General features: G+C 30.7%; 1 protein-coding gene across 1 annotated transcript in view; it reads left to right on the top strand.

The window, feature by feature from the left end:
* The window catches only part of LOC133178516 (calponin homology domain-containing protein DDB_G0272472-like), a 31,521-nt gene that overhangs the window by 1,697 nt on the left and 2,320 nt on the right, over nucleotides 1-27,504 (top strand). The window contains exons 3-19 of the mRNA XM_061313205.1: nucleotides 2,505-2,659; nucleotides 5,063-5,269; nucleotides 9,641-9,735; nucleotides 13,180-14,784; nucleotides 15,683-15,727; nucleotides 17,101-17,128; nucleotides 17,467-17,498; nucleotides 17,660-17,754; nucleotides 18,089-18,208; nucleotides 18,578-18,719; nucleotides 20,076-20,179; nucleotides 20,536-20,751; nucleotides 20,896-20,934; nucleotides 23,257-23,352; nucleotides 26,346-26,666; nucleotides 27,017-27,085; nucleotides 27,348-27,460. Of these exons, the coding sequence (XP_061169189.1) occupies nucleotides 2,505-2,659; nucleotides 5,063-5,269; nucleotides 9,641-9,735; nucleotides 13,180-14,784; nucleotides 15,683-15,727; nucleotides 17,101-17,128; nucleotides 17,467-17,498; nucleotides 17,660-17,754; nucleotides 18,089-18,208; nucleotides 18,578-18,719; nucleotides 20,076-20,179; nucleotides 20,536-20,751; nucleotides 20,896-20,934; nucleotides 23,257-23,352; nucleotides 26,346-26,666; nucleotides 27,017-27,085; nucleotides 27,348-27,460 (3,482 nt within the window). The remainder of the gene's footprint in view (nucleotides 1-2,504; nucleotides 2,660-5,062; nucleotides 5,270-9,640; nucleotides 9,736-13,179; nucleotides 14,785-15,682; nucleotides 15,728-17,100; nucleotides 17,129-17,466; nucleotides 17,499-17,659; nucleotides 17,755-18,088; nucleotides 18,209-18,577; nucleotides 18,720-20,075; nucleotides 20,180-20,535; nucleotides 20,752-20,895; nucleotides 20,935-23,256; nucleotides 23,353-26,345; nucleotides 26,667-27,016; nucleotides 27,086-27,347; nucleotides 27,461-27,504) is intronic.

Below are 27,504 nucleotides of genomic sequence, written 5' to 3'. Positions count from 1 at the left end.
TAGCTCCCTCAATCTACAACCCACCCATATGACATACGTACATAGGAATGTATAAACAAGTACATGTACATGCAAAGCAACTATTTAAGATTAATATTTATAGAGATTTTTGAAGTATGTTTCAAAACTCTTTTTTGCATATACATTTGGCAGGATCCATTCATTCATTTTAACATGCATGTACAAGTTTTTTTTTTTACTGCACTTACAGTGTAAAGAAATGAACTCCACAGATATTTAGCAAAGATTCATTTTAATTTTACATTAAGCTGTAGATCTATCATTTATGTGCATAACCGAGCAGCCAAAAATCTCTTTATTTGTTCAGGAAGGAAAACTAATAATTTTCTCTGTTGGTGAAATTTAATTTTCTGATGTACGGAACCTTCAGTGTCAATATTTAAAGTAACGATAGTAGCAACATACTTGAAAAACCATTAACACCTCATAATGTAAATAAAAATTTGTGTTACATTTGTGTATAGACAAATAAGATATTTTTCATTGCATAGATTCAACATTTTCAATGCAAACAGTTACTAAATGAAAGCACTGCAAACTAATAAAGCAATAATTGTTTTTAATAACATTTGTGAAACTAAATCTTTCATTGACAAATTAACACTGTAAAATGTTAAAATAGTCAATATTATATATTTACTAGACTTGGAAATTTTGATGCAGCATTGTTTTCCGTAATGCAGAGACATAGATTTAATTTTGAAATTGATACTTGCATATTTTAGATATTGATCAAGTGAACAGAGCAAATATTTATTTTGGCATTTAATTATTGGAAGAATACTTGCTGTTGATATTCAATTTATTTTCATAATTACAAAAATCTGTCTTTCCTTTAAGAAACACAAAACATTATAAGCATCAATATTGATCTTCATGACTATGACCAGGGATAGACATTAACTTTCAGATTCACTTGCCCTTTGGGCAAGTGATCTCAAACTTTGACTTGTCCGAATGCAAAACTTGGTTGCCCAAAATTAGGATGGAACTTAAGACGAAAATTATTAATTACTGCAAACATTATGAAAAGAAAAAATGTGACGAAATACACTACTGTCAATTTGGCAAGTTGAGCTACCTGGTACCTGAAAAAATTTTGATCCTGCATTTGTACATAAATGTATACCGCTTGTAAATGTACTTGTAAATGTAACCTGTTAACCCACACTGCCATGCAGCAATAACCCTCCATTTCCTTTTTAAATATCATATTTTTGAAAATTATTTGCGGTAGGATCATTTTGTAATTCATGATTTTCAGCGATAACTGTGAAGCAACGCTTAAGGAAGATAGTTGCTACGAAACATACATCTTACCTTGATCAGGATACAACGTGTTACACTGTACCTATATTCTGTGCTTGAATAATCTAATTTCCTAATAAGAAGTTAACAAAATTTTGTTAGACGTAGAGTGCATTTCCTACGAAAGAAAACAACAAACTTGATTTTTAAATGAACGGTATAATCCAGAAATGCTACCAAGGAATTTCAAATGCAAAACATTGTCAGTCAGGTGCGTGGCGGAAATCAAGTGTTCAATTTATTGTTTTATTTATAAATTGATGTAAACTAAATAAATATGTACATTTTGTATCAGAAAAATTCACTTGCCCGATCGGACAAGTATGTCGACAATTTCACTTGCCCGAACTGAGAATTTACTTGTCCCGGGCAATCGGACAACCGTTAATGTCGATCCCTGATGACAAGTCTATACCAACACATTATTAGTGGGTGTATAACTCTTTTGTCAATATTTACTTAAAGCAAGACTATGTACACTATATGTTTTTAAAGTTATGTACAATACTGTAATCAGGTATCAGTCTCAAGACTAGCTTTTTGGAGGATTAAACCTTTTTTATCTTATTTTTAACCTTAATTAAAAGTCCTTCACTGATGCAGTGTAGTGCTTGGAGGAGGAAGAAAGGCCAGAGAATATATTATATGAGAAACAGTTTCAGAACATTTGAGAGGGCTTCAACCCACTCTTTGGTTCATATAAATTTTTATACACAGATCAATAAAACTTTGAGAATCATGAAATCTATGTGATATTATCATGCTCTTTTTCATTAATATATATTTCTGAAATATTTCATTGTATTTTGATATTTTTTATCATTATCAGATATACAAATTTTAAACAAGAGGGGGGATCTTGCTTGGGGAAAATATACTTAATTTAGATAGTTTAATCTCTGGTACATTGTTAAACCATCTTTAATTCATGTGAGAAAAATATCTCCAGGTTTTGTAATCTTCAATTCTTTTACTTGTGAATAAGAACCATTTATTCAATTGTGTATTAATATACATGTTCTTAAGTAGAATGTTTCTTCAGTCACAAAAATTGTCTGAGTTACAAAAAATTGTCACAAGTGATAGTCATGTGTTTTTCATTCATATTTTAGATGAAAATAAATATATAATTATTAAAATGATTATTAATTAAATAACCCCATTCATATTTGCAGGAGTATGATAAAGAAAATGCTAGTATCTCAGATGAGAAAAGCAAGATGTTCATGAAAATATTACGCAAAGCAGAAAACCAAAGAGAGCTCGATTGTCGATCACAACCAGGCAGTGACCTCAACTCGTATCTCAGGGATCTCAAATTCAGAGCTAGGTAAGCTGAGATATTTTGCAACCAGGGAATGATCTAGTAAAATCTGTACATGTACTATAAAATATTTCATCACTAAAAATTGAGATACTGGTATAAAGTTTTAGTATAAAGTTTTAGAATCTCTTCTGAATGAATTTCATGTTGGAAAAAAATCCAGAAAGGGTGAATAAACAAGTAGGAATTAAGCAAACACACAGAAAAAAAAAATCATTTTAAACATTTATAATGATTAGGATTTCATTGAATTTACTGTAACCAATACAAATGAGTTATCTCTACTTAAAAGGATCTGTCAGGGCTTTTTTATGCTAATCTTTCTTTTAAATTGCACAAAATTACAAAGTACTTGGCACAGCCTATATTTATTAAAGAATGCTTAAAATTTTATGGTGGATCATTAACTTTTTCTTCTTCTCCCCAAACACATTAAAGTCAGCATTAACAAGATATAATCAGACCCATTAAAGTGTGTAATTATTACTTGAATATAAGCCATGTCATATTCATACAATCGTGTTCTTTGTATGTGAGGTTTAAATATCAATGATGACCATTAAATGCCCTTGGGTTTTCTCAAATATTATTTCTGGTCACAATTGATCACATTTTGACAACCTTTACCGTTTTTATAACCAACAAAAAGGATATTTTCCCAACTATAAAATGTTTATGCTAATCTGACCATATAGGTATCCTAAGGTAGTGTGGTCTGTCAAAGACAGCATGAATTTTGTGCCTGTTTATTTGAAAAAATCTTCACTGAAGAATGATTTAGAGTTCGATTACAAACACTCAATTCATCCAAGCTTTTCATCAAACCATTTAAATCCCTCAGGACCTCATAAAAAAAAAAATTCTCATTTGATTTCCCTTTTCCAATTAATTTTGCAAAATAAAAGCATAGATCAGAATGAAACTCAAGGGTATTAAAAAAGGGGCAATCTTCAATACTGAGCATTTTTTCTGCACAAACAAACTACCTGACAGTGTAAAGAAATCATATTGACTCAGGCCCCGATTCTGACTGATTTTGCACTTGCGGATTGGCTTTAATGGATTAGTATTGATCGATAAGTCTCATGTGTTTCTCGTCTTATGGTAGTTCAGTAGATATCTCACACATACTTGTTGGCCTTACATCTCAGGTCTTTAAGATAAGATAATGCAAAGGTGCTGTCAGTTTTAAAGGTACATTTTATAACGTACCCTGAGAATATTCAAATATTCAGATTTGATACTATAAAACCTGTATTTGTTGATTGTTGGGCATATAAATTGCAAACTTAAAAATGATATAGAGAAAGTTAAAATAATTCTCTTTTGAAATATTTCAATCTCAAGACATGTATAGTGCTCAATGCTTGTACATGATAGCAATCGGACTGTCCATGCATTTTCTTTTAAAAAATTATTCAAGGTGGAAGAGAGATAAAAAAAGTATTCTGAAAACAATTAAAAAGGGGGATTTAACCTATTAAACTTTTATATAGATAATTGGCCCAATATAAATTAACATATGACTATGAGAGGAAAAAAATGCTTTTCAAAGGGAAGTAACTCTTATTCTCCATGGAAAAAGTCAATTTTAAGAGATGGGAATTTCCTTCAATTTTTTAAAAAGATTTTTTTCTTGAATCTTGTTAGAACTAAATATGTGTAAAACATAAAAACTTGATGTTATGATGATATTTTGAGGACAGCTTCTGTCAATTATTTAAAAAAAAAATTCTGAGTTCCAATCATTACATTCAGGTGTGCATGACTTACCTTGTCGATAAAATACTATATATGTATACTTATTTACCTATCCAAAACATTTTTCAAAAACTATTTACAGTGATTTTATTTTTAATAAGTTTCTAGATACACAACATTAAGCAATACATCCTCAATGTGGTAAATGGAAACATCAATGCAGATTAATCTGTTGGCTTCTTGGCTTCATGTCGGGATGTTTTTTTAGTGTTGTCAGAATTATTTAAACAAGACTGCATATTTGCAGAAGTAAATATTAAAATGTCACTGGTTATAAGATAACAACAAAATACATCATTAAACAGAGAGAAATCAATGGAAAAAAGGAGGGGGGGGGGGCGTAAAAAAAAATCAACAACTATAGATTCACACTGAAGTCTTCAAAATATGTATATGGAAAGAAAAGGAAAAAATATTGCAAGTAAAATTCTTTTTGGTGTCAATTTATGTCTTGAATTCATTAAAGTATTAATTTTAAGTTAACACTTTTGATTAGATTACCATTAAGATTTTTCTCCTTCAAGGCTGTTTTGGTTAAAAATATCTTATATGATATTACATGTACAACCATGTAACTATCATGATAATAATAATTGCATGTTTTTAAATAGTTTACAAATTAGTTATCAGGTAATCCTATTTTTTTAGCTACAGAGCAAGTATGAGTGGGGACACTAATATACCTCGGAGCAGAGAGGCAATGGAATTGCGTGCAATACTTCAGGGACTACAAGACAACCGCTGGCCCATTGTATATAACTCAGAATCTGGGAGTTTTGAAAATCGCAGTAGTTTTGGAGATCAGTTCACCAGATCTTCCTCTCAGCAATCTAACAGAACTCAAACATCACAAGGGTAGGGCTGATTTAAAGGGTTTTTATCACGTTTCAAAATTTTTTGATATGACAAAGTTTACATGCTATTAAAATCATATATTTAAAAATCTTTGCTAGAAAATTAATATTTTTGATGTTTCAGCGATTCAAAGTTTGAATTTCTCAATATGCATATTTTGATCGCCGATGTTACGCGCCATTGCTCTGACGTCATAGGTGTCAATCCTGGTCAAGCGAAGTACTTATTGTGCATACAAAAGGGCTCATTTGTTGTGTCTTTTAAACCTGTTAGAAAATAATTAAGTGATAATTGAATAATTGACAACTTGTAAGGTATAATTTATGGCTTTATGGTGCACAGATGTACACAAGAAAGGTTTTAGGAAGAATTTTTTCCCCACATTTCCTGGACTTGGTCGAGAGATAAAAGGGGGGCCTTTCTCTGCAAATGCGATTGCGTTTATCTCCATTCAGAACAATCGTTTATGCCCGACCGATCACGATTTTTTTTCTGTCCTATAAAATATTTTAAGGAAAGATACTTTTTAAAAAAATAATAAATGAAAAACATGCATTTTTTAAAAGTTGCACAGAATCTAGTAGGAATGTTGTGAACTTCGTAATGGCTTACGGCGCTATTGAAGAAGTGTCATTTCTAGTACATTATATTCACTGCTAGAACAGATAGAAGATATACAGGATTTATTTATTTATAATTAATTAAAATAATAATGAAGAAGAATTTAAATTCCCATATTTATAAATGTTTACGAAGTTAAACTTTAGTAATTCGTTCTATTTAGTTGCCCGAGTTGTCAACGGCTTCGTCTTCGGTGACCTCTCTACAATTGTCGGCATATTTTCACGTTATTTCTCTCTGCTAGACGTTCATACCTTAAATATTGACCGTCCATAACCAAAGGAATATAGTCTATGTCAAAATTTCAACCGGCCATACTGTGTATTCTATTTATTTAGAGTAAAAATCTATTCAATATATTTTTTTCTTACGATAAGCTTTATGAGTTCTATTGACCATTGACACCTATGACGTTTCAGTACCACGTGACCCCTATCAAATTAGTGGAGATTTTTACTTCGAGGACCCTATATTACGTGTGTTTTATCGTCTAATTACGGCCGTTTTCAACATTTTTTCATAATTAAACGATAATAATATGTTTCAAGAACATAATAGTGTTTCACTTTTAAGAAATTTAGATGCGTGATAAAAACCCTTTAAGTTACCATGTTGATCTTGTGTACTCCCATGTTTGGAGAAATCAAAGTGCTGCTTTGCATGAATATTTGAATTTCTGAAAAATACTGTAGATTGCTAAATATATGTGAGGAATAAATTATCACGTAATTACGTGAGAAGCACCATTCGTGAAATAAAATTACTCGCTTTTATTTTTATGGTGCTTTAATTTATGTAAACTTTCTAGATAAATCACCCATTCGCGAATTATTGTTCCCTCGATTTGACACCCTTGGGCCATTTCGCGATATTAAGTACTCACATAAAATAAGGAATTTACAGTACTTTAAACTATGATCATTGAAAATTTCAATGATACTAGTTTAAAGTTTTTGCAGGTTGTAATATTCTGTAAATTGCATTGCACTGAACTTATAAATATGTTAAATGATGCATGATGTATACTGTAAAGGTATATAAATTAGTGCAATCAAACTTTAGTGCACTAAGCCTTCGTCGTCAACAGACTAGTGTAATCATAATTTTGGGATCTTGGATCCAAGCTTACCCTCAGTATATGTTTTTGGAAAACCATATAATAGTGATTACATGGATTTTCGTCACCTGCGTGGCGAAGTGGTTAATGTGTATGCTCTAGAGTTTCAGTGTAATGAGCTGATCCTTACATCACGGTTTGAATCCCACTGCGGGACGTGGGGACTGGTCCTATGGATGAGACCATATAAACAGAGGTCCCATGTTGCAGTAGATGATGGCACGAAAAAGATCCCTCATTGTTCAATGGCCCTGAGTGCCAAGTATAGGTCTAAATTTTGCAGCCCTCCAGCAGCAAGTGTTGGCATCTCAGTTTGAGTGAAAAATTCTTGAAAGATAAGTTAAACAAACAAACAAAAAAAAATAATTAGCAGACAAGAAGTAGTGGAAAGACTGAAATATGATAACTGCTAAATTATGATTGTATACAGTATTTTGCATAAGGACAAGTTTTGTATATAAGAAAATGTTGGGTATAAATCACTGAGTTTAACTGATGCATACAATCAATGAAGCAATTAACATTAGGTAAATTCTATGTACATTGCCAACAACTTCAAAATGTCCAAACTGTCAATAAAATTTTTTCGTTATTGTCTCCATTGCAAGTAAACACTGCAAAACATATATCGGTAAATTTATGCACATTGCATATACTTTTTGAACACTTACTCCAAAAAAAACTTCCTTTTCCATTACAGTTGCAGAATTGGAAAAAAAGCTGTCTGCATGCAGATATCAATTTCTTTTAATGAGTTGAAAAAAAAAGATGGAAACTGGTTTCAGAAAATTAAATTACATTGATAAAATCAATTAAAAAGTTTTATTGAATCTTCAGAGAGTCGTGATGGAATTTTTTAAAACCAGTGCTATTTCTATCATTCCATTTCTGAATCAGTATTTCCATTTATTGATCACATGCAATATGTTACATTCCTGTTTTGTCCCTTTGTAAAATCCAGTAGTCCATGTATATACAATTCATGTAATATACAGAATATGAATATAAATTGAAGTTTTTGTTAAGTTTCTTAATGTAGTGTAAGAAAAAGTTCAAAGTAGTCACAATCATCATGTTTCATTTTAATAGTACAAATTTAGACTTATACATGGCCAGACTTAGTTCTATTTTATATAATTTTTCTTTTACCATTGAGAGTCAATCAGCAGGGGACACCTTATCTCTTCATGTCATACTTCGTTTGTGCCTGGATTAGATTTTTTAAAAATGTCATGACCACAAGAAACATGCAGTTCAAATTGAAATGGATAAGAGATTTAGCAGAAAATGAAACTTTCTACAGACTTTAAACCCTCTGACATATCAACGATGACAGTTCTTTGTTGTTACATGTTTTGTCTAAAGATATCATTAAAGCCTGGTTTTTACACCTGTATATGTATTATTTTGTTGCAATGAATTCATTGTTACCTGTCAGGGAACAATAAAGACGATAAATAGCTTATGTCTGAAAAGTTTTAAGGGCTGGGCCATAGTTCTTGTGGCTAGACAGCCTTTTTTGAAAGATATGAATTCAATATTGAATTTATCTTCAATAACATTCTAATATATTGATACTAGCTTGAGTATGATAGACAATGAAAATATGTGATGTATCAAAAACACACACAAATAATACCTGATTTCATTTTGATCAAATTTTGTCTCCATGTCACCCAGCGATATTGGGTATATTTGAGAATTTACATTTTTCATTAAGACCAGTACTAGAAAATTGAGGATAATGTACTAAATTTTCTACAAGGTCTTCTGCAAACTTTCATATCTCCGATCATAATTTTTGAGTCATTTAAAAGTAGTAATTTTATCTACGTGTTATTTAGTGTTAAGAGTAAAACATTTTTAAATGGATTTTTGAGTAAAGTACCTTCAGAACTTTTTGATTCAAAAGTACATTCTCATTTAACAAAGTTTGTAAAGTTAAATACACATTAATTAAAACGTTAGTAACATTTTTTTTTTTTTGAATTTTCAAGGTTGCTAGAAATTTAATCTTGGATGTACTCAGTAAACTTAAGCAATTTAGAACTGCTATAAATCCCTTCAGAATTGAAGAGCAGTTCAATTCAGGCAATTGATGACACATTGACATATCATCATGATCATTCACATGGATTTGGAGATAAACATTCTAAATCTAACATGAAGACATTTAATTTTTTTTATATAAAAATCCTTCTGTGTTTTACATGTATATGTCATTTATTTTACAAAGCACCAATAAACAAAGAAAAACACGATCTCAGATACCCTTTCTTTCTGATAAGAATTTACTATTCTTATAATTATAAGATATGGTAGTGACACATGAAATCTAATGCTTTGTCAACTTTGGTTTTGATTGTTGTGAATGACCTTGTTATGACAAGAAACCCCAAGTAGAGCCTTCTCCTTACAGCAAATGTGCCCCAGGTTAAAGTAAGAGACTAACACCTTACCCCTCCACCTTCCAAAAGGAAAAAAAAACAGAAACAAAAAATGAAACAATATGGACACTGCATGGTATATGAGACATGTGTATGGATGATAAGTTGCCCTTTTGATATTTATAGATTATTGAAAATACTGAATAGTTTTCCACTGTAGAAATGCTGATCATTTTTAATTTGCAGATCTGGAAGTACAACACCTCGTTCCATTTTGTCAGCAAGTAAGCTGAGAGCATCTCTCAAGTCATACAATACCTATATGGGTCGCCCTGCCACAGGTAAATCAAAGAATAGGCTAGACATAAGTTGCTTATGAAAAATCAGAGAAAAGGTGTTATATAAAGATATAAATACAATGTATATATACGGGAGTAATGTTTAAATCCTTACAGTAATTAAAAGGGATTAACATTTCAAAGGCAGAACAGGTGAAAAGAAATGAGTGTATTCTAATCTGTAAAGTACATGGAAAACAGTCAAGAAAGTACTAGTAAAATAAAGATATTGACCTTTGAAAGATATTACATGTATATATTTGCTTATTGGTGCGTCAGTGTTTGTAAAATTTCTAATGATTTTGTTTAATGATCAGCTGCTTGTTACTTGAGGAAATGTTCTTTTAATTAGTTTAGGTTCATTGACTCTCTGAAAATAGACATTTCTTTCACTGGGATAAATGACTAATATTCCTATATAAACTTGAGGCAATTTTTTTCTAAATTTTGCTATATGCATACATAAATTAACGTATTCAATAGTAAGCGCAATGTCCTGGTATGGAGTAGTTGGCATAGCCAAGAATTAGCACTACAAAATGTCCCCACTGTACATTGTAATCATCTATATGGGTGAATTAAAAAAAAAATGACCACCAAACTGAATTTTTTTGGCAAAATTCAACTACTTATAACATATTTTTCACTTATATCATCATATTGCAAATGCATTCTAGTTTAAAATCCTGAAGTGGCAATGGAATAGACAATTGGATTAAAAAGTTTCAGAATTTTTATTAGTAAAATTTCTTTTGAAAAAAGAAAATATCATTACACCTTGAAAGACTTTCTAAAATACATAATCACAAGAAATTATAGTTTTTTATGCTTCAAAATGGTAAAAGGGGTATAAATGATTAAATCTATACCTTGAATGAGTATCTTCTCTTGTACATGTGACAAAAAATTGGCTTTTTGATTGTTATTTTACATTATTTTTTCAATTATGGTTTGAAAAGTTTTAATATGAAAAAAATATGAAGCAATAAAATTCCCCAAAGTTCACTTTTTTGTCCGTTCAAGTCAATTCTTTAAATCTAGGCCAAAAAAGAATTGTTATATACGAGTTCTCTTACAAAAAATACTAGATTTTGAAGTGACCCTATGTTACATTATTGTGTTGCACTCCTGACATCTGATATGTATTTTATTTAACATTGTTTTAAAAATTATAACACACAATAACCCATTCTTACTTTGTAAATCAAATTGTCGTGTTGATATTTTTCATCGTTTACAGCAGGTTTTTCATATTTTGAAGACCTTAAAACATGATTATTTGCAAAGTGTAATATATATAAATTGTATTTAAAATATATGTGAAATGATGAAAAATATTCCCTGAATTGACTGTAAATTTTCTGTAATTTGTTGATAGACATAGTGTTTTGAACATCAAATAGTATCAAGCATTTTTTTCAACTTATTTTTTAGTAAAGATAGTTAAAAAGCATCGGTAATTATGAAGCAGTTTTGTTGCACTCCTGACTGCAGTAAAGTTTAAAATTAAAACCATAGAACACAAAAATTCATAAAGTGTTGGCAACATCAAGTGGTAATGAAATTGTGCAATACTTATAGTCCAATACTTCATAATTAAACAGATGAAAGTATTTAAAATTCACATTTTATCTGGAATAACACCCTATTTTATGCCAAAAAAAACTAGCTTAAATGTATATTTAGAAGATAAAATATATTTTAAAGCATATTTTCCTTTAGGAGACAAACACAGTAACCCACCAGAAAAATTCTACTCATCATTTTTTCTTTATTTTTATTCTTATTGGATGATTTATAATTCTAACATATTTGTTGCACTCCTGACCAAAAGCATTGTTGCCTTTAAAGTAGAATTGTGAAGTGAAAATTACATAAGAACTTGTTCTGTTGTTTCAGTGAAGTTGAGGAGGAATTACTTGAATTTAATGACAATGTTTTAGTGTGTTTATTTTTAACGTTCATTAAAAAAAATCACAAAAAAGATAAAAACACATCTGAATTGATAAAATTGAAAAAGGAAGGATTTTAATAATAAAACTGTCAATAATTTAGCATTAAATTATACAAAAAGATCATTATTAATTAATGAATACTTCTAAGCATGAATAGAAGTCTTTTCTTCACCAACTTGAATCTTTAAAAAAATGTGTTGCACTCCTGACCATAGAAATATGGATCTGAAGCACAGACAGATCCTGTAATTGATAAATTTATTTGGTAAAAATGTTCTTAGTGTCTTTATTTTCCAAAATAAAAATCAGAAAATCATATAATGATAATAGTTTTATCATGCTTGGGAGCAAAACATCAAATGTTGCACTCCTGACATTTTTGGGTATGCACATATACTTGACTCTCATTAATGCTGCTTGTGATTTATATAACATTTTTAAGTTTTAAAATGTATATCAGTTATTATTTTACACTTCCCAAATTCTTTTTTGTCTTAATTTTCTATGAGAATTTTACAATTGATGTTTTTTTGGCAACACTACATTTTTTCTGTTGCACTCCTGACATGGTATAACATTTTTTTAAACATCAGCCACGACCACAACATGAGTATACAAAAGTTATGACAGTCCACATTTAAAGCTCAATACTTTGAATATTATCAGGAAAGTCTTTATTTTCAACATGAAGCATTATTTTTTATTTTACAGATCTCCAAAAAATATTGAAATTTCAAAATGTCACAAAAAGGTGTTGCACTCCTGACAATTTTAGCATCATTTTTGGGCATAACTTTTTTGTTAATTGAGATATCAACGAGATATTTGGCAGGTATTTAGACACTATCTAAAGACATATGCTGAGACATAGAAATCTATTTTCATTGCATGTATTTTTAGTGTGGGTTGATAAATATGCGTTTGGTCATTTTTTTTTTTAATTCACCCATATGATTTATTAGCTATATTCATGAAAAAGCACTTCATTTTCTATGCCAGAGCCTCTAAAATATGATTCCCACTTTTTAAAGTACAATACAGTATGCTGAAATTGTATACATTTTATATCAAATATCATTATTATTTTAGAAAACCATTAATTAGCATTAATGGTCATTTTTATATGAATGATCAGAGAGATGATGAAACTTAATTGTATAATACCTTTATTTATTTTTTTTAATTTTGTGAAGTATTACTAATGTTTTTAAAAATGTAATACTATCATATGATTTGGCATTCTTCAGATCAGTATATATATATATATATATATATATATATATATATATATATATATATATATATATATATATATATATATATATTTATGATTCCCAGCTAAATGTAGTCAAATGATGAGCATGATATGCACAGCTTATAGTAATAAATGGTTTAGTTTTATTCCTTATGCTTGTATAGGCAATAGACTCTAGAAAGACCTGCTTTTGGTGGTTGTTCCAATGCTTTTGCCATTTTGTGTCTTTGAAAATAGATGATACAGTCAAAGAAATTAGAGCCTCTCTACCAACAGTCACCATCCGGCATTCATCAGCACCTTCTAGTGGATCAAGGTCTTCTGATATATTTTCTCCTGTGAGAGGAAAGCGTCGTATCAAATCTTCCATAACTGGAGGAAGTATTGTGGAAGAGGATGAGGGAGGTCTTCCTCTCTATTATGATCCTTTATCAGGTATGGAAGGATCCTCAATCGCCTACACAGATTCCACCGACCTTGGACCGCACATGTACACATTTGATCTGGCATCAGGTGAAAGTTCACTCTTTGATGTGGGAAGTCAGGGTGATGGGTCAAAACCTCCAGGTGATGGAAGTGTGGATGTGATAGATGTACATGAATCTGAGTCAGATGTAGAAGTGTTAAATGTTCCTGGACAAGGTAGCTCTAATGTTGCTAGTGTACCTGAAAGTAGTTCTAACCAAATACAAGTGGTGGTGGAAGATCATGAAACTAACACAAAAGATTACTCTGCACAATATAATTTTGATGTAGATTCTTTAAAGGGTGGTGGTGATGGGGTTCCAAGTATTAGAATTGGTGATGGTGTGTCTACCAATAGTCTTGCTGATATGAGTAGTGCAGTTAGCTCCCAACCTGATCCTCTTAGCGAAACTGACAAATTTGATGCTGAGACCTGCACAACTATCAGTGAAGAGCTGATAGAACCCCCAGTAGTCAATAAAGTAGATATAAAAACTATTGCAGGAGTTATTCCAGAAGAGGAGAGTGTTGATTTGGGTTATAGTGGTGAAGGTGTGCACATTCCACAGGGTAATGATGAGGTGGATGATGGTGAGCTTGATTGGGAAGAAAAGGGCGAAGAGGCAGCTTGCACTGAAGTGGACTTGGCACGATATGGAGTTATAGGTGATGAAGATAATGGGGAAGGTGACGAGATAGAAGAAAGCACAGATGCAATAAAATTTACACCACAACCTGAAATTGCACTGGAAAAATCTCCTGCACGATCACCTTCATCTCCCACAAAAACTTCTACTTCAGTATCTCCTCCCAAACAGGGATCGGTGTCCCCTCACAGAAGGGCCTCTATAGCAAAACCAGGGTCTAGGGCATCTTTAAAATCTACATCTCCTCATGTTCCAAAATCTCCAATCCCATCAAAAAGGAAGTCTACAATTTCACAAGGCAGTAAGAAGTCCCCCTCTCCTGCTCATAAACCTGATCATGATGTATCCTCTACAGCTGAGGTATCAAAACCATGTCCCTCACCTGAAATTCTGGGTAAAAATACTCCTCCTTCTGTAACAATTACAAAAAAGCAATCGCAGACTCCAAGCAATCTTCTCTCTGACAAGGCTCAAGAAGAGCCACCGACAACTACTAGTCAACCCGCAGATAATTTGCCCCAAACTCTTCCTGAAAATGATCATTCAAAGGACATGATGGACATAACGTCCACCAAGTCTGATGATGCTCTTCCACTTGCACCAACCACTAGTCCAGTTCAAAGGGAACTAGATGCACCTGTTGCACAACAGTCGCAAGCTGTGGAGGAGGGAGCACAAGCACAAGAAACTGTCAAGGCAGATACAGAGTCTAAGGAACAATCTATGAAAGGTAGGTTCTTTTATTTTCCAGATTTAGAGCTCTTTAAGAAAATGACAACTCTTTATTGTTATTTACTAAAATTATAAAACGAAATATTTAAAAAATGAAAAAAAGAGAAGTAGAAATATAAAAAAAGTATTGTATAAGTGACTACATAAATGTTTTTTGAAATAATGGTGCATATATATCACCTTTCTGTTTTTGAAAACACATAACTATTTTTATCATTATGAGCGTTTTCGATTATAGAATGTTTTCCAAACTTCATATTAAAAATTGAACTTCTTTCTAACAGGGATATATTTCGTTCTAAATGCTAGGGTATAGTATACTTGTATTTTACATGACCTTAATAGTTTTCACGTAATTATACAGGAATAAAACCCACTATGCATGTCACTTTATAATGATCACTGAAAAATGTAACGTTATATATTGTGTACCATTTTTTGATTGAAATATTGTCAAAGAGAGAAAACTCTTGCATGTAATTTTCAGCATGATCCTTCCAGTATGTTGTAAAGCACAACATTGGCTGTCTTCCCTTTATATTATGGCATGATGATTTATCTATATTAAATAATTTTTTTTGGTCGTTGTATATGGCTATTGGCATACACACGTAAATGCGTATTGAAATACTCAGGAAAATTTGGTTTAGTAATGATAAGGTTTAATATTTTTTTGGTATGGGTTTCACTTTCGTATTAGTGTTGGGAATATGGTTATACATGTGAGATGCTCGTTGCTTTTGTGTGAATCTGGATTACTGCACAATATTTTATATCAAGAGAAACCCACATAATTGTTTTAAAGGTTAAGTCAAGAAAAAGTTGATTTTGAAATTCAATTATGTGAAAATTTACCGAATTCTAACTCTATATGTATTTCTATGTTTTGAAAGCAGAAGAAGAGGAGGTTTCACCGGAAGTATCAACTGAATCTGATGACGGTAATATTTTGAATTTTACAAAAATGATAGAAATATATAAGAAATCATATTTCTTATTCATTTAATGCTTTTTTTGAATATTCATGTAATAGAGTATAAGAAAAAGTCGATGAGAAAGCAGAAACTTCCGAATTATATTATTATACGGAATTAATCATAATTGCTCATAAAAGGTGTTCCAGAATAATGTTTATGAATTCATGTGGAATAATTACACGGCGAATCTGTGCAGAAATAATAATAAATATTAAATAATAATAAATATTTGATATATCAATTGTACAATAAACTACTCAAATTTCTTCATTTTTATCGATCACTTTGGTGATTGCATGATAATGCACCATTGCTGTCGACTTTTCTCTATTAAAAACTTTAAATGCATATTTATCAATGCGTACTTATAATTTTCTACATTTAAACAGAACAATACAAATAAGCAAAGGGCTAGAGCTTACTTTATTGTTCACCATCAACATATGTGTATGGGAACTTGAAATTTTAATTAACAGATAGTTAGCAGAACACTTAAAAATGAATGAAAGCTGGCAGACAGTTACTTGTTGAGTATTACATTACTCCCATGCATGTCATTTCTATGTGAACTTGGCTGTTTTAATTTGATTTCGAAGCAGGGAATTTTTATGCACTTAAAAATGAATGGAAAGGTTACGACAAGGGGAAAAACCTCAGTAATTGACCATGCCTGCATACAAAAGAATTTACCCTTAAATGACTCTAAATATTATTTGATGTGTTTATTTTATTCTTTAATTTATGTCTGGTTATGGAAAGTGGATCGATTGTGCTGTGTTTGTGTTTCGACTTTAAGAGCTATAATTTCACTTAATGGTTAACACAGATATAGCTAATTCAGAGGATTTAATCCACGAGAAATGTTTGCTTAATCTTTTTGGGCATTCTCTGATGCATTTGATTTTGGATGAAGTACGAATGCATGGGAACTGTAAAGTGGTATCCACACTAATTTTGCTATGGACGCCATCGTGTATAACCGTTATGTTCTCAAATTTACTCTCTGTTTGCATTTGAATTCGTATATAAATTATGAATCTATTAAAACGTATCATTGGAGTATTCTGATGCCTGAAAGTGACTTGTAATGACACTTGTGCGTGTTTCTGATTTTAAAGAACTAACTCTGAAAGTGCTTTGCCTAACTTAAGGGATATAAGAGTTTACTTGAGAAATAATTGGTTCCTTCATTTTTTTGTTAATTTTGAAATCAAAAGACAATATTTACATCCTGTATATTAAATTTAATTGTATTCTGTTTTGGAGTGATTGAAATACAAATATATGTGCCAAAATGGGAATGGACGCATTTACATTTTATATGCTTTTTGTTAAAGATAAACGCAAGAGGAAGCCAATTGAATCGTAAGTATATTTAAATAAAATAACCATTATCATGCATTACTATATACAATATTTCAGACTTTCAAGGAGGAAACTCATTGATTACTATAAAAAAATCTTATGTAAACTTAAATTTATTTTTTATTACAACATAAAACTTTATCTTTAAATGTCGAAAAATTCAAAATCATTTGAGACGTTATAATTTTATTTAATTTGCCACTGCAAAGTTTCCTTGAAATGTAAATTTCAGTATATATTTATTATCATAGTTTATCTTGCTGAGATTATGCTAGTTGTAAGTTCTTTTAATTTAATGTTAGCAATTTCAAAAAACACATAAAGAATTTTCATTTCAGCAATGATGACAAGAAGGAATCGGAGGGAATTGGTAAGTGATGATATGGTAATTAAATCTTTTAAAACAAAACGATATGCTATGCAAGGAAAAGAATACAGAGGCAATAATAAACAAATTCGTTTTTTTTTTTTTAAAAAAGCTTTAAATAATAGCGTTATCAATCTATCTTAAGATATTTTGCCATTATTTAGGTGTCACAAAAGAAGCAGAGCCATCACCCCCTACAAGACTTATTGACCAAATGCCTGTTATTCCAGACTATTTGAAACCAAAGCCCCAGAAAACGGTACTAGTAATATTGTCGAAATGGCACAAACTCAGAAATTTTAATGTCTCTTTCAAGTGATTCTATTACACTAAATGCAGATGTACTTGACATCATATTGTTTGTTTTTATCATAAAATGACATTAAGTACATAAAATTATTCGGGTAAAAATAAATAAAGCGCATAAGCAAAACCCCCCAAACCACAGTTCAAATTTAAATTTAGATAAATATATTGTCCTAGGGTATGAATATCTATATTTATCATAAATATAGTGTCCTAGGGTATGAATATCTACTTTTATCATAAATATAGTGTCACAGGGTATGAATATTTTTATCATTTAATCTTAGCCAAAGATCAAAGAGAAAAAGACAAAGAAGCAGGCCCAATCGAAGACAAAGAAGGATGTAACTAAAGCAATATCTGTGTCTTCAGTACAACCCGAATCACAAAATACAGAAAAAGAAAAGGTGATTAACAGCAAAACTTTTTTTTTATTCAGATAGGGGTTGTATGAGAATGTATTTGAATGTGTTAATTTAAAGAGAATCGTATTGCTTGATTTGATGGAGGATTTATTTTGGTGGAAACGCATATTTGCAAACAAAAATGGCATGATTTGTGATCATTTTTTGATCTTAAAAGAAATAAAAGGAAAGAATAAAGTTTACTTGCTATATTTTTTAATTTATTTTATTTATTTAATTCATTAGCAGTATAATGACTAACAAATAAATTATCAGACAATAAATGAATAAATAAATCTTCTGTAGCTTTATATGTGACAGATATGCATTATAACAGATTTATTATAACTTAACATTTTGTCACTTTTAAAGGCTGCTCCAAAAGTATGGGAACATGAGAAAGTTGAGATTCCACCTGAGAAAGAGGAATTAGTCATACCAGAACACATGAAGGAAGCCTTCGACAGAGATACAGAGCAGTCCAAAACAGCATTGGAGGAACAAATGAAACAAAGTAAATATTACGGAATGATGCTAGCCATATACAGGAAAACCATTTATAGGACGACTCATTTAATTCCCTAGAAAAGATCATTTCATACTACCTGAGACAAATCAATGATGACTTATGCTGTTCATCATGAAAGAAGGGTTTTCCCCCCAGAGTACATTAGTTAAAGCACTTCAATTTTTTTTAATTTCACATTTTTAATATATATCTTAGAGATTCTTGTTTTTTTTGGTCATATTTTTGTTACTTGAAAACTTAATGTATTTAAGAAAAAGATTTAGCATTTACTAACAGTATGTTTGTCATTTTATTTAGAAATTAATTACAGGACTGCAAAAACATTTCAAAAGGGTAAGAATGAGTTTGGTGGGATTTGGGAAAAGGCAATGAATTAATAAAAAATGAGATGGCATGAACATTGCAAAATATTGAACGGATATGTATTGATGTTTAAAGATGTTTATGTCACCAAACCCCAAGCTATTTATCCCATTAACAAGTACAAAACCTTTAATTTTCATCCACAGAAAACTTCAAACAATATCATTTCTGACTTCTTTAGTTCAAATATTTATCAGTATTTAGAATTAAACTTACCATACACAAACTGTGTGATAAAACTATAACTTGAATCTAAAGCATTGTATGCATGCAGTATTCAAATTATAGGGCACATACATAGAAAATTGTAGAAATAGTGTGCATGGCACATGTTCAAGATTTCTACTTTGACACAGTCCAAATTTTTGTACTTTCTGTATATGTATGTACATCAATGTCTTTTCACTTTTGTCGTAATTACACAAGGTGGTCATAAGGTATGTCACTATTTCAATGTGCACTTTTTCTCTGTGATGTATTTATGAAATAGAGCTAAGACAGTCTTTGTAATGTAGAATTAGAAAAAAAATTCTCAAGGCATACAAGGAAACTATTGAAGATTTACTGAGAACACCTACACTAGAGTTATCAGCCAAATCCATTATGCATCCATTCTTTTAGCATCTGCAAATTAAATCAACACCTTTTCTTATATATTTCTTCTGGAGGCTTAAAAAAGAATAAGTTAAAGTCAGCAAGAGCAGAAAAAGAGAAGACCTAATTATGGAGACATAAAACGGAAATAAATCTTTTATTAACTCATGGGTCCAATTATATACGATTACATCAATGATCATGAAGCCTGTTTTATGAAACGAATGTAATGAAAGGGAAATTTTTATAAATAATTAGGAAGCAATTTGTTGCTGTATTGTCAATCATCACTGTGCATTTCATCTGGTAAATATTGATTCTCGCACCTGCATCATCAAGATTTAACATGGAGTGCTCATAGTTAATTTCTTGGCATTGTTACAGTGGCAAATATAGTGGACGATACCTTTAAAGCCACCATAGACGCAGAGTTACTGGAAGTTGGCCTCACAGAGGAGGAATTATTGGAAGCAAAGATGGAAGTGGAGGTATGTTTCTTCATTGTTAATAAAATATAATTTTACACTACAATGGTAAGATTATTAAGTTCCTAGCTTTACTTAATATTAAATCATAAAGAGACCAAGAATAATTAAACTGATATCAGATCCTGACCAATACCCTAATCAAGTTTCAAAGAATTCTTTAAAAAATTAAAGCATGAGATAGTGTTGTTTCTGTCTTATAGAAAATTGATCTGTTGCACTTTCTTTTGTTTGAAAATTTAAGTTAATATTTACGACAGTCATGGCTTTAACTTGCATTTTTTTTGGTACAGCTTACTTAATTTTTTTTTCTTTTTGAAATAATCAAATGTGCCTTTTTTTTTTATAAATGAATGAAGGAAAAGCTTACAGTTGCACAAGCAAGAATAGACGAGATGGAAAAGACAGGACCAGGAGCCAGCGAGTCTGAGGAAGCAAAGAAAGAACAAAGAGAAAAAGCTGTAAAACTGAAAGAAGGAAAGGGCAAGAAGAAAGGGGGCAAAGGTGGGAAATCGACCCCCAGAGACCAAACAGCTAAAGGTCAAGCTAAGAACGAGAAGGATTTGGAAAAACAGGTTTGTTTTCTTATTTCCTTTTCATTCTATGATTTTTAAGTTTAAAAATATATAACTGTAAGATTTGCAGCAAAGAATATGGTTATTTCAAATTGTGAGAAGGTAGATTATTTCGAATTGTTCTTTCCTTTTCTTGAATTGAAGAAAATACTCAAAAAAGAGCAAAAGAGAGCTGAGGAAAAGGTAGTTTAAAGCTTGTATTAACACATGTTTTTGAAACCCTATAACCAACACAATTCAGAATCATATTAATTTTATTTTGTTTTTTTGCTGAACTTGTTCTCTGCACTTTTTTAACATAAAATTTTGATAAATGTCTTATTTTCATGAACATTATTCTTTGTTTTGATAATTTTCTTCATTTTCTAGATCACGATTTAACCAAGTTATTAACTATGAATCTTTTAAATATTATAGAGTCAAGAATTTAAAACAAAATACAGTACAATTAAAAAAATAAAGTACAATTAAAATTCTCTAACGTTTCTCTTTTTACTCTAAATATATGAAGAAGACGTATCAGTTTTTATTGCTGTATTACAAAATGTTGAAAAAAAGTTTTACAGATACACTGTATTAGGATTTTAAATTTGAATAAAATTTCAGATGGAACTATCTATAATAATGGGTAATGGATGCTAGAAGTTTTTGCAGTTAATTAATTTTAGCATAGATAATTATCATGATGTCATGTGTTAATATTTATATGAATTCAATGTTGCTTATGATATTTAAGTTGTGGAAAATTAAGAGCTAGTCTTCAATTTTGTTCACTTTGTTTTAAACAAGTTTGAACTTTAACAAGTACTTACAGAACTCAATTGATTTGAACATTCTAAGAAGCATATGTGATTTAAATCTGTCGTGAAAAAATTCTAATTGCTTACATTTTGCTAGTTATCTTAATTAAAATCATATACCATTAATTTGATACACGAGGATCTTATTCGACTTTCTTCTTAATTGTCTAGGAAATCTTCGTAATACTACTCAAAGTGTTTGAAGCTGCTTTTTTTATTTCATGAATTTTATCATGATGGAACTTTTTCAGTTCAAAATATACGAGGGGTGATCAAAAAGTTCGCGAACTATCTTTATATTTACAAAACCACTATTCAGATCTAAATGAAATTTGGTACACCTATAATCATAAACATGTTCTATAAATAGCAGATGTTACGTAATTTTTTTCTCCATGTTTTTGACGACACAATGTGAAAATTACGTCAATATGTATATGACTTGTGACAAAAAATGGCTGACTCAGTCGTACTCGAGCAACGAAAGGCTGTTAAGTTTAACGTACATCTTGGAAATTCCTTTACAGTAGCATATAATAATTTATACAAGGTTTATGAGGACAGAAGACTTGTCAAAAGTTCAATCATTAATTGGATTGATTGTTTTAGTGGAGGGCTGCCCAGTGAAAGTAAGCTGGGGAAGAGATGTGTCCGTAGTTGAGCAATTTGTTATAAAAGATCAACAAGTTAGAGTTTGAAATATAGTTGAATATCTTAAGAATAGATTACAATTATTAAATCCCTAGAATATCGTATACTTTAGACTTTAAACATATCAGATATGATAAAAGGAAGGCGCCCATACTTTATCCACAATGGAAAAATGACGCACCCAAGACAGATGAGTCGGGTTGTGATGGTCACCATGCTCATTCTGAGAAAAGATATCCTTATCCACCCATCCTATTGCCGGGATTAGGCCATTTGTGACAAATGGACTATTCTTGTTTTAAAAAATAACTTGCATGGTAAATAATATAAGATTCGGAAAAATCTTTTAGCTTCTGTGAGCAGAACTCTACGAAGCATGTCACGTGACCGCTTGGATCACGTGATTCACGGATGGGCAAAACTGTGGCAGATATGCATTAAAATCGGAGAGGACTACTTTAAGAAATATTATGCACCGAAATCTAATTTTATATCTTTTATGAAGTTATTCAATTAGTTCGCGAACTTTTTAATCACCCCTTGTAATGTTTAATCTAAGTTAATCATATATGTTTTTCACATATGCACTTAGAATTTAAATAAAAGTTATATATGATGTTATTTTTAGCTTAATTTTTGATTTTTTGAAATAATATTCTCATTCTTTTTCTTTTTAGTGCAATTAACATTTATAAATGTTGATGTGGCTATTGAATACAATTGAAATGTAATGAAATTGTAAACCTTGCGTTTGGTTAACCATTGATTGGTATAATCATTCATTTTATAGCTAGCTACCACATGACACAGTTATTGTATTTATTACTTATTAATGAGAATAATGAGAATATTTAACGAAATGAGAACAATTAATGCACAATTTTCTCCAATTGCCTTCTTTCTATAGTTTGATATAAAAAGAATGTATCTGAGATTCTTTTAACATCTCTATATTGGTGAAACTTAATTTTTTGTCGGCAATTACGTTTTGGTGTTTTTAGGAAATCCTGTCCGCAATAACCGTGATTATTTGGTCAAAATTTTTATGTTGTAGAAAAAATTAGAGGAAAAGCGTAAATTACAGGAGCAGATACAGGAAAGACAGGAACTTGTAGAAGAACATGAGCAGAGAACTCGAGATAAAGAATTGGTATGTAAATTAAAAGTAAAGGACATAAATCTTATTTCTTCATAAATTAACGAAAAAAATAACATTGCATTCTGACATTAAAAAAATGCATATTGTATTTACAAAGTATGTACATGTATACGCTATAAAATATGTGAATGAATTACAGATTAGAAAATATTTGCAATGAAATGAATTAATACGTATATAATGGATGTTTGATAAGGTGTTATAATACTGTATAGGGGATTAATTTCACGGGTTGTAATTTTTACGTTTTTCTCTCCTCGGACACGATCGCGGTTAATTGAATTCGCGGAATCGGTATATAATAAAAGTTACCTCCCTTGTCTTTATCGGTGTAATCCATAGCTAGTATAGCAAGAACGACATTTATCAGCGTTATGTATTCACTTCACGAACAGGGAAGGTTTATAAAAAATGATTAAATTTAGTGGTGAATTGATGATTAATCAAAACAAGTGCCGTTATTAAACTTTTTTGACTATAAACGTCAAATGACATTCCTATATGCTTTTACGCTGAGTGCATGTGTACACATCTTTCCGAAGGTATACACATCGCAGCGAAAAAAAAAAAACACTGGACGCTAATAGATGTATTATTGTAGGTAGACGTAATAATATCCTTCCATATCTTCAGCAAATTCGATAGTTATTCGAATGATATTTTTTTAAACCAAAATTTCCATAAAAACTAGTAACCATAATGTTAATGCAGGTAACAAATGCACGTGGTAACGTTACGCACGAGCAATCAAAACCCATGACCCGTGTGTTTTGATTAATAAAACGTGTCTATTAAAACAGTTTTTTTTAACAATAAATACAGGTTATTAACTGCTTATTTGAAATAAAGTAAGGCGTGATAATTAAGATAATTTAATGACAAGTACTACTCGTAATTACTGAATGACCGTGTACATGTATATATACCTGTCGTAGTCTATTCTCAATTTCCAAATAAAACATTGAGGTTTAATATTTAAAACTTACTCACTGTTTCTTGAATTCACTGATTTATTAACACCTTGAATATAGCGAATATTAACACTGCGAGTTATTTTCCCCCTATACAGTATTGAACTTCTTAAATTATCAAAACCAAAGTACAAACATACAATGCTAAATATTCATATAGATTTGGGTTACCAAGAACAAGCATGAATATAGTTATCGATTATTAGCAAGTACATTGCACTTAAAAAAATCATAAACCCACACGTGAATTATTTTATTTTTTACAAAGAAACGTGGCAAAAAGAATGACAAAAAGGTATTAACCACTGTTGCACATATGGTCTTGGGAATCTTTGTTGTCTTAAGTACAAAATGTAGAAATAAGATTATGTTTATTGCACAATTGTGAAATGTGTGATAATATGACGGGATCGGGATACATAATATGTAAAACAGACTTGTTTCTTTAAAATGCCGATAAAATATCTTCATAGGAGAGAACCTGAAGCAGTTGATCTAAGTCTTGGGAGAACGTTTTTACAGTTTCATAGAAATTATTAAATTAGAATTGCAAGGAAAATTTTCAGGCTTACTACTTATCTAACTACAAACTTGTTCATGTGCCATGTGAAGTATGATATTATAATAAAAGTATGAGAGCAAAATGTCTCTTGTAAAAGACGGTAAAAAGTGTCATTAGGAACAAACATTTAATCAGAACTAATATTATTTCTTAAGGCCTAATGTCCCTCTGTTCTAAATTTCGTCTCAAAAAAAAAACTAAAATTCCGTACATCGATTTTCATCAGCAACAAAGCATCAGATTCAAATGGTTTGAGGTGTGAAGCGGGGCTTACTTTTTTTCCAGAATAAGATTTATGTCTAACCATGTTATGAATAAAATTTGACACGGTCAATAGAAGGAGCAATAATATACTATCACAACATAAAAATATGAGATATATTTAAAAGTAATATTTAGTTTCTTACGTATCAAATTCACATATTGAAGATATGCTTTTTAAGTCAGAATATCAGGTTGTTTGATTATGATTGAAAAAAAATGTGTCCATCAGTAAGGGTTATCTTCCTTTAATCTTTTTCATTCCCGAAGAAAAATATACTACTATTAAAAATTCTCTACATAGTACACTGTAAATTATACAACTTTATAAGTTCTTATAAAGAAATAAAAATATTTAAATTTGAAGGAGAAAAATAAATGTGGTGCAAGTGTTTGTTAGAAAACTATAAATGTCCATGAAATATATTAGCAAAGAAAAATATTATTCAGTGTTCGAAACATTTGAACTTTTTTTGCCAAAAGATGTGATAGCTGCTAAGGAATATTAAAGTTGATCAAGTAACTGATGAAATAACACCTGATAAACGAATTTTCGGATATTTTGGGATTTAATTTCTTCCTAAGTTATCGCTCTTATCAGAGGGAAGTTAAACCTTAAAAAAGATATGTAACCTGCGAAATGAGGATGATTCCATCAATCAAAATCAATCAATCAGTCATGTGTTTGCTTGATTATTAACAGGAGAAAAGCCTATCATCAATCTTGATTCAAACAAAAATGTCATTACTTGATGACGAAGACTCGTTGTCCGACGAAGCAAGTATACACTGTACCTGTAGATCTTTTGGTGGATGAGTTTCAAATATGTTTTTTGATAATTTTGGAGGAGGGTTTTTACAGGTGCCCCGATTTTGGATTCATGATTATTTGTTATATTTTATGTGTTTTATGTATTTTTGAAGTCGAACTGTAAAGCCTGCTAAATGTAAATCTTTTTGGAGGAAATGGATGCTAGGGATACATAGATAATAATGTGATTATTATCGGTAATAATTAACAAATTATTAAAGAGTGTTTACATTACATTTTTTTGTATTTTCTTTATCCGTAACATTAGTTTCAAATCTATTGAATGATAAGAATTAACTCTAGTGCCAGTCGGCCATAATTTTATCAGAAACACTAAATAAACAAAGAAGTCCTCTAGAAAGTTATAATTCATACACAGGAACTCAAGTTAGAAATGGATCGTTTAATGAGAGAAGAGATAGAGATGCAGGAGGCTGTGGATGAAGTACATAAGTATCTGGAAGAATCGAGGAAACGACAAAGAGACGAGAGGGATCAGAGGAGGAAAGCAGATCAGGAAAAAAGGCGGGAACTCGCGCGAGAAAAATTTGAGCAGGAGAAGAAGAAGAGAGAGGAAGCCAGCAGAAAGGTGATGGAGGAACTTGATAGGATCCACGACATGGAAATGAGGAAGCAGAAGAAACTGGAAGAAGAGATGAGGAGAGAAGAAGAAGAGAGACTTGCAATTGAACAAGCAGAGGTTTGAATATTTGAAATTAGTAAAAAAAAAAAATATGAAGAAATACATGTATAAGTGGATGATCCAGGATTTTGTTCTATCTGGAAAGTAGAGAGGGGGATTAAAACAGGAAAAATTGATTGCTCTTCTGTAATTCTGTATGTTTCCTCTATACAGCCAGTCAAGCAAAAGGATTCAAATATGGAATGAAACTTGCAATTCAGTTAACTAGAAGTAAAAGTAGACTTGATAAATCTGCTAATTAGCCACCTTTGCAGACCTTTCAGTGAATATTCAGTTGAATGACACAGTTTTATCTAATGAATTGTCATCACAAAATATGTATAAACGGTAATGCTTTTTTAAAATAGGAAGAAGAAAATGAAAGAGTAAAAGCTGCAGAAGAGCAAGAACGACGTTTAAGGGAAATTGAAGTCCAGGTACATATACAGTTGCACTATTGTATGACAGATGCTTTTTAGCATTACCAACAATACAAAATTATAACTTCATATTGTAACAACATTGTCATGAAATTTTCAGCATTTGAGTCACCTCAAGTTGTCAGCTTATAAATTATGAACTATTGTAAGAATTCATATGGAGATATTTTTCCCCTCCAAAATTTAATGTTTTACTGCATATGATATATTTACATGTATTTCAATTGAAATGTAAAAACTTTTGTTTATTATCCTGTAGATGGAAGAAGAGGAAATGCAGCGATTGTATGTACAAGAACAAGAAATCAGTAGGCAAAGAATATTATTGGAAATGGAACGACAAAAAATGGCTGAGGAAGAAGAACTGAAAAGGTGAGACGATTATATTTTTATAGATATGTAAACGTCTTTTCTGT

The sequence above is a fragment of the Saccostrea echinata genome, unplaced genomic scaffold (assembly GCF_033153115.1).
Source record: "Saccostrea echinata isolate AGI-Se365-2 ecotype Australia unplaced genomic scaffold, CSIRO_AGI_Sech_v1 ptg000003l, whole genome shotgun sequence".
In the NCBI taxonomy this organism is placed as follows: Eukaryota; Metazoa; Mollusca; class Bivalvia; order Ostreida; family Ostreidae; genus Saccostrea; species Saccostrea echinata.
The sequence above is the reverse complement of the archived record's forward strand: the minus strand, read 5'-3'. Positions and strand labels throughout refer to the sequence as shown.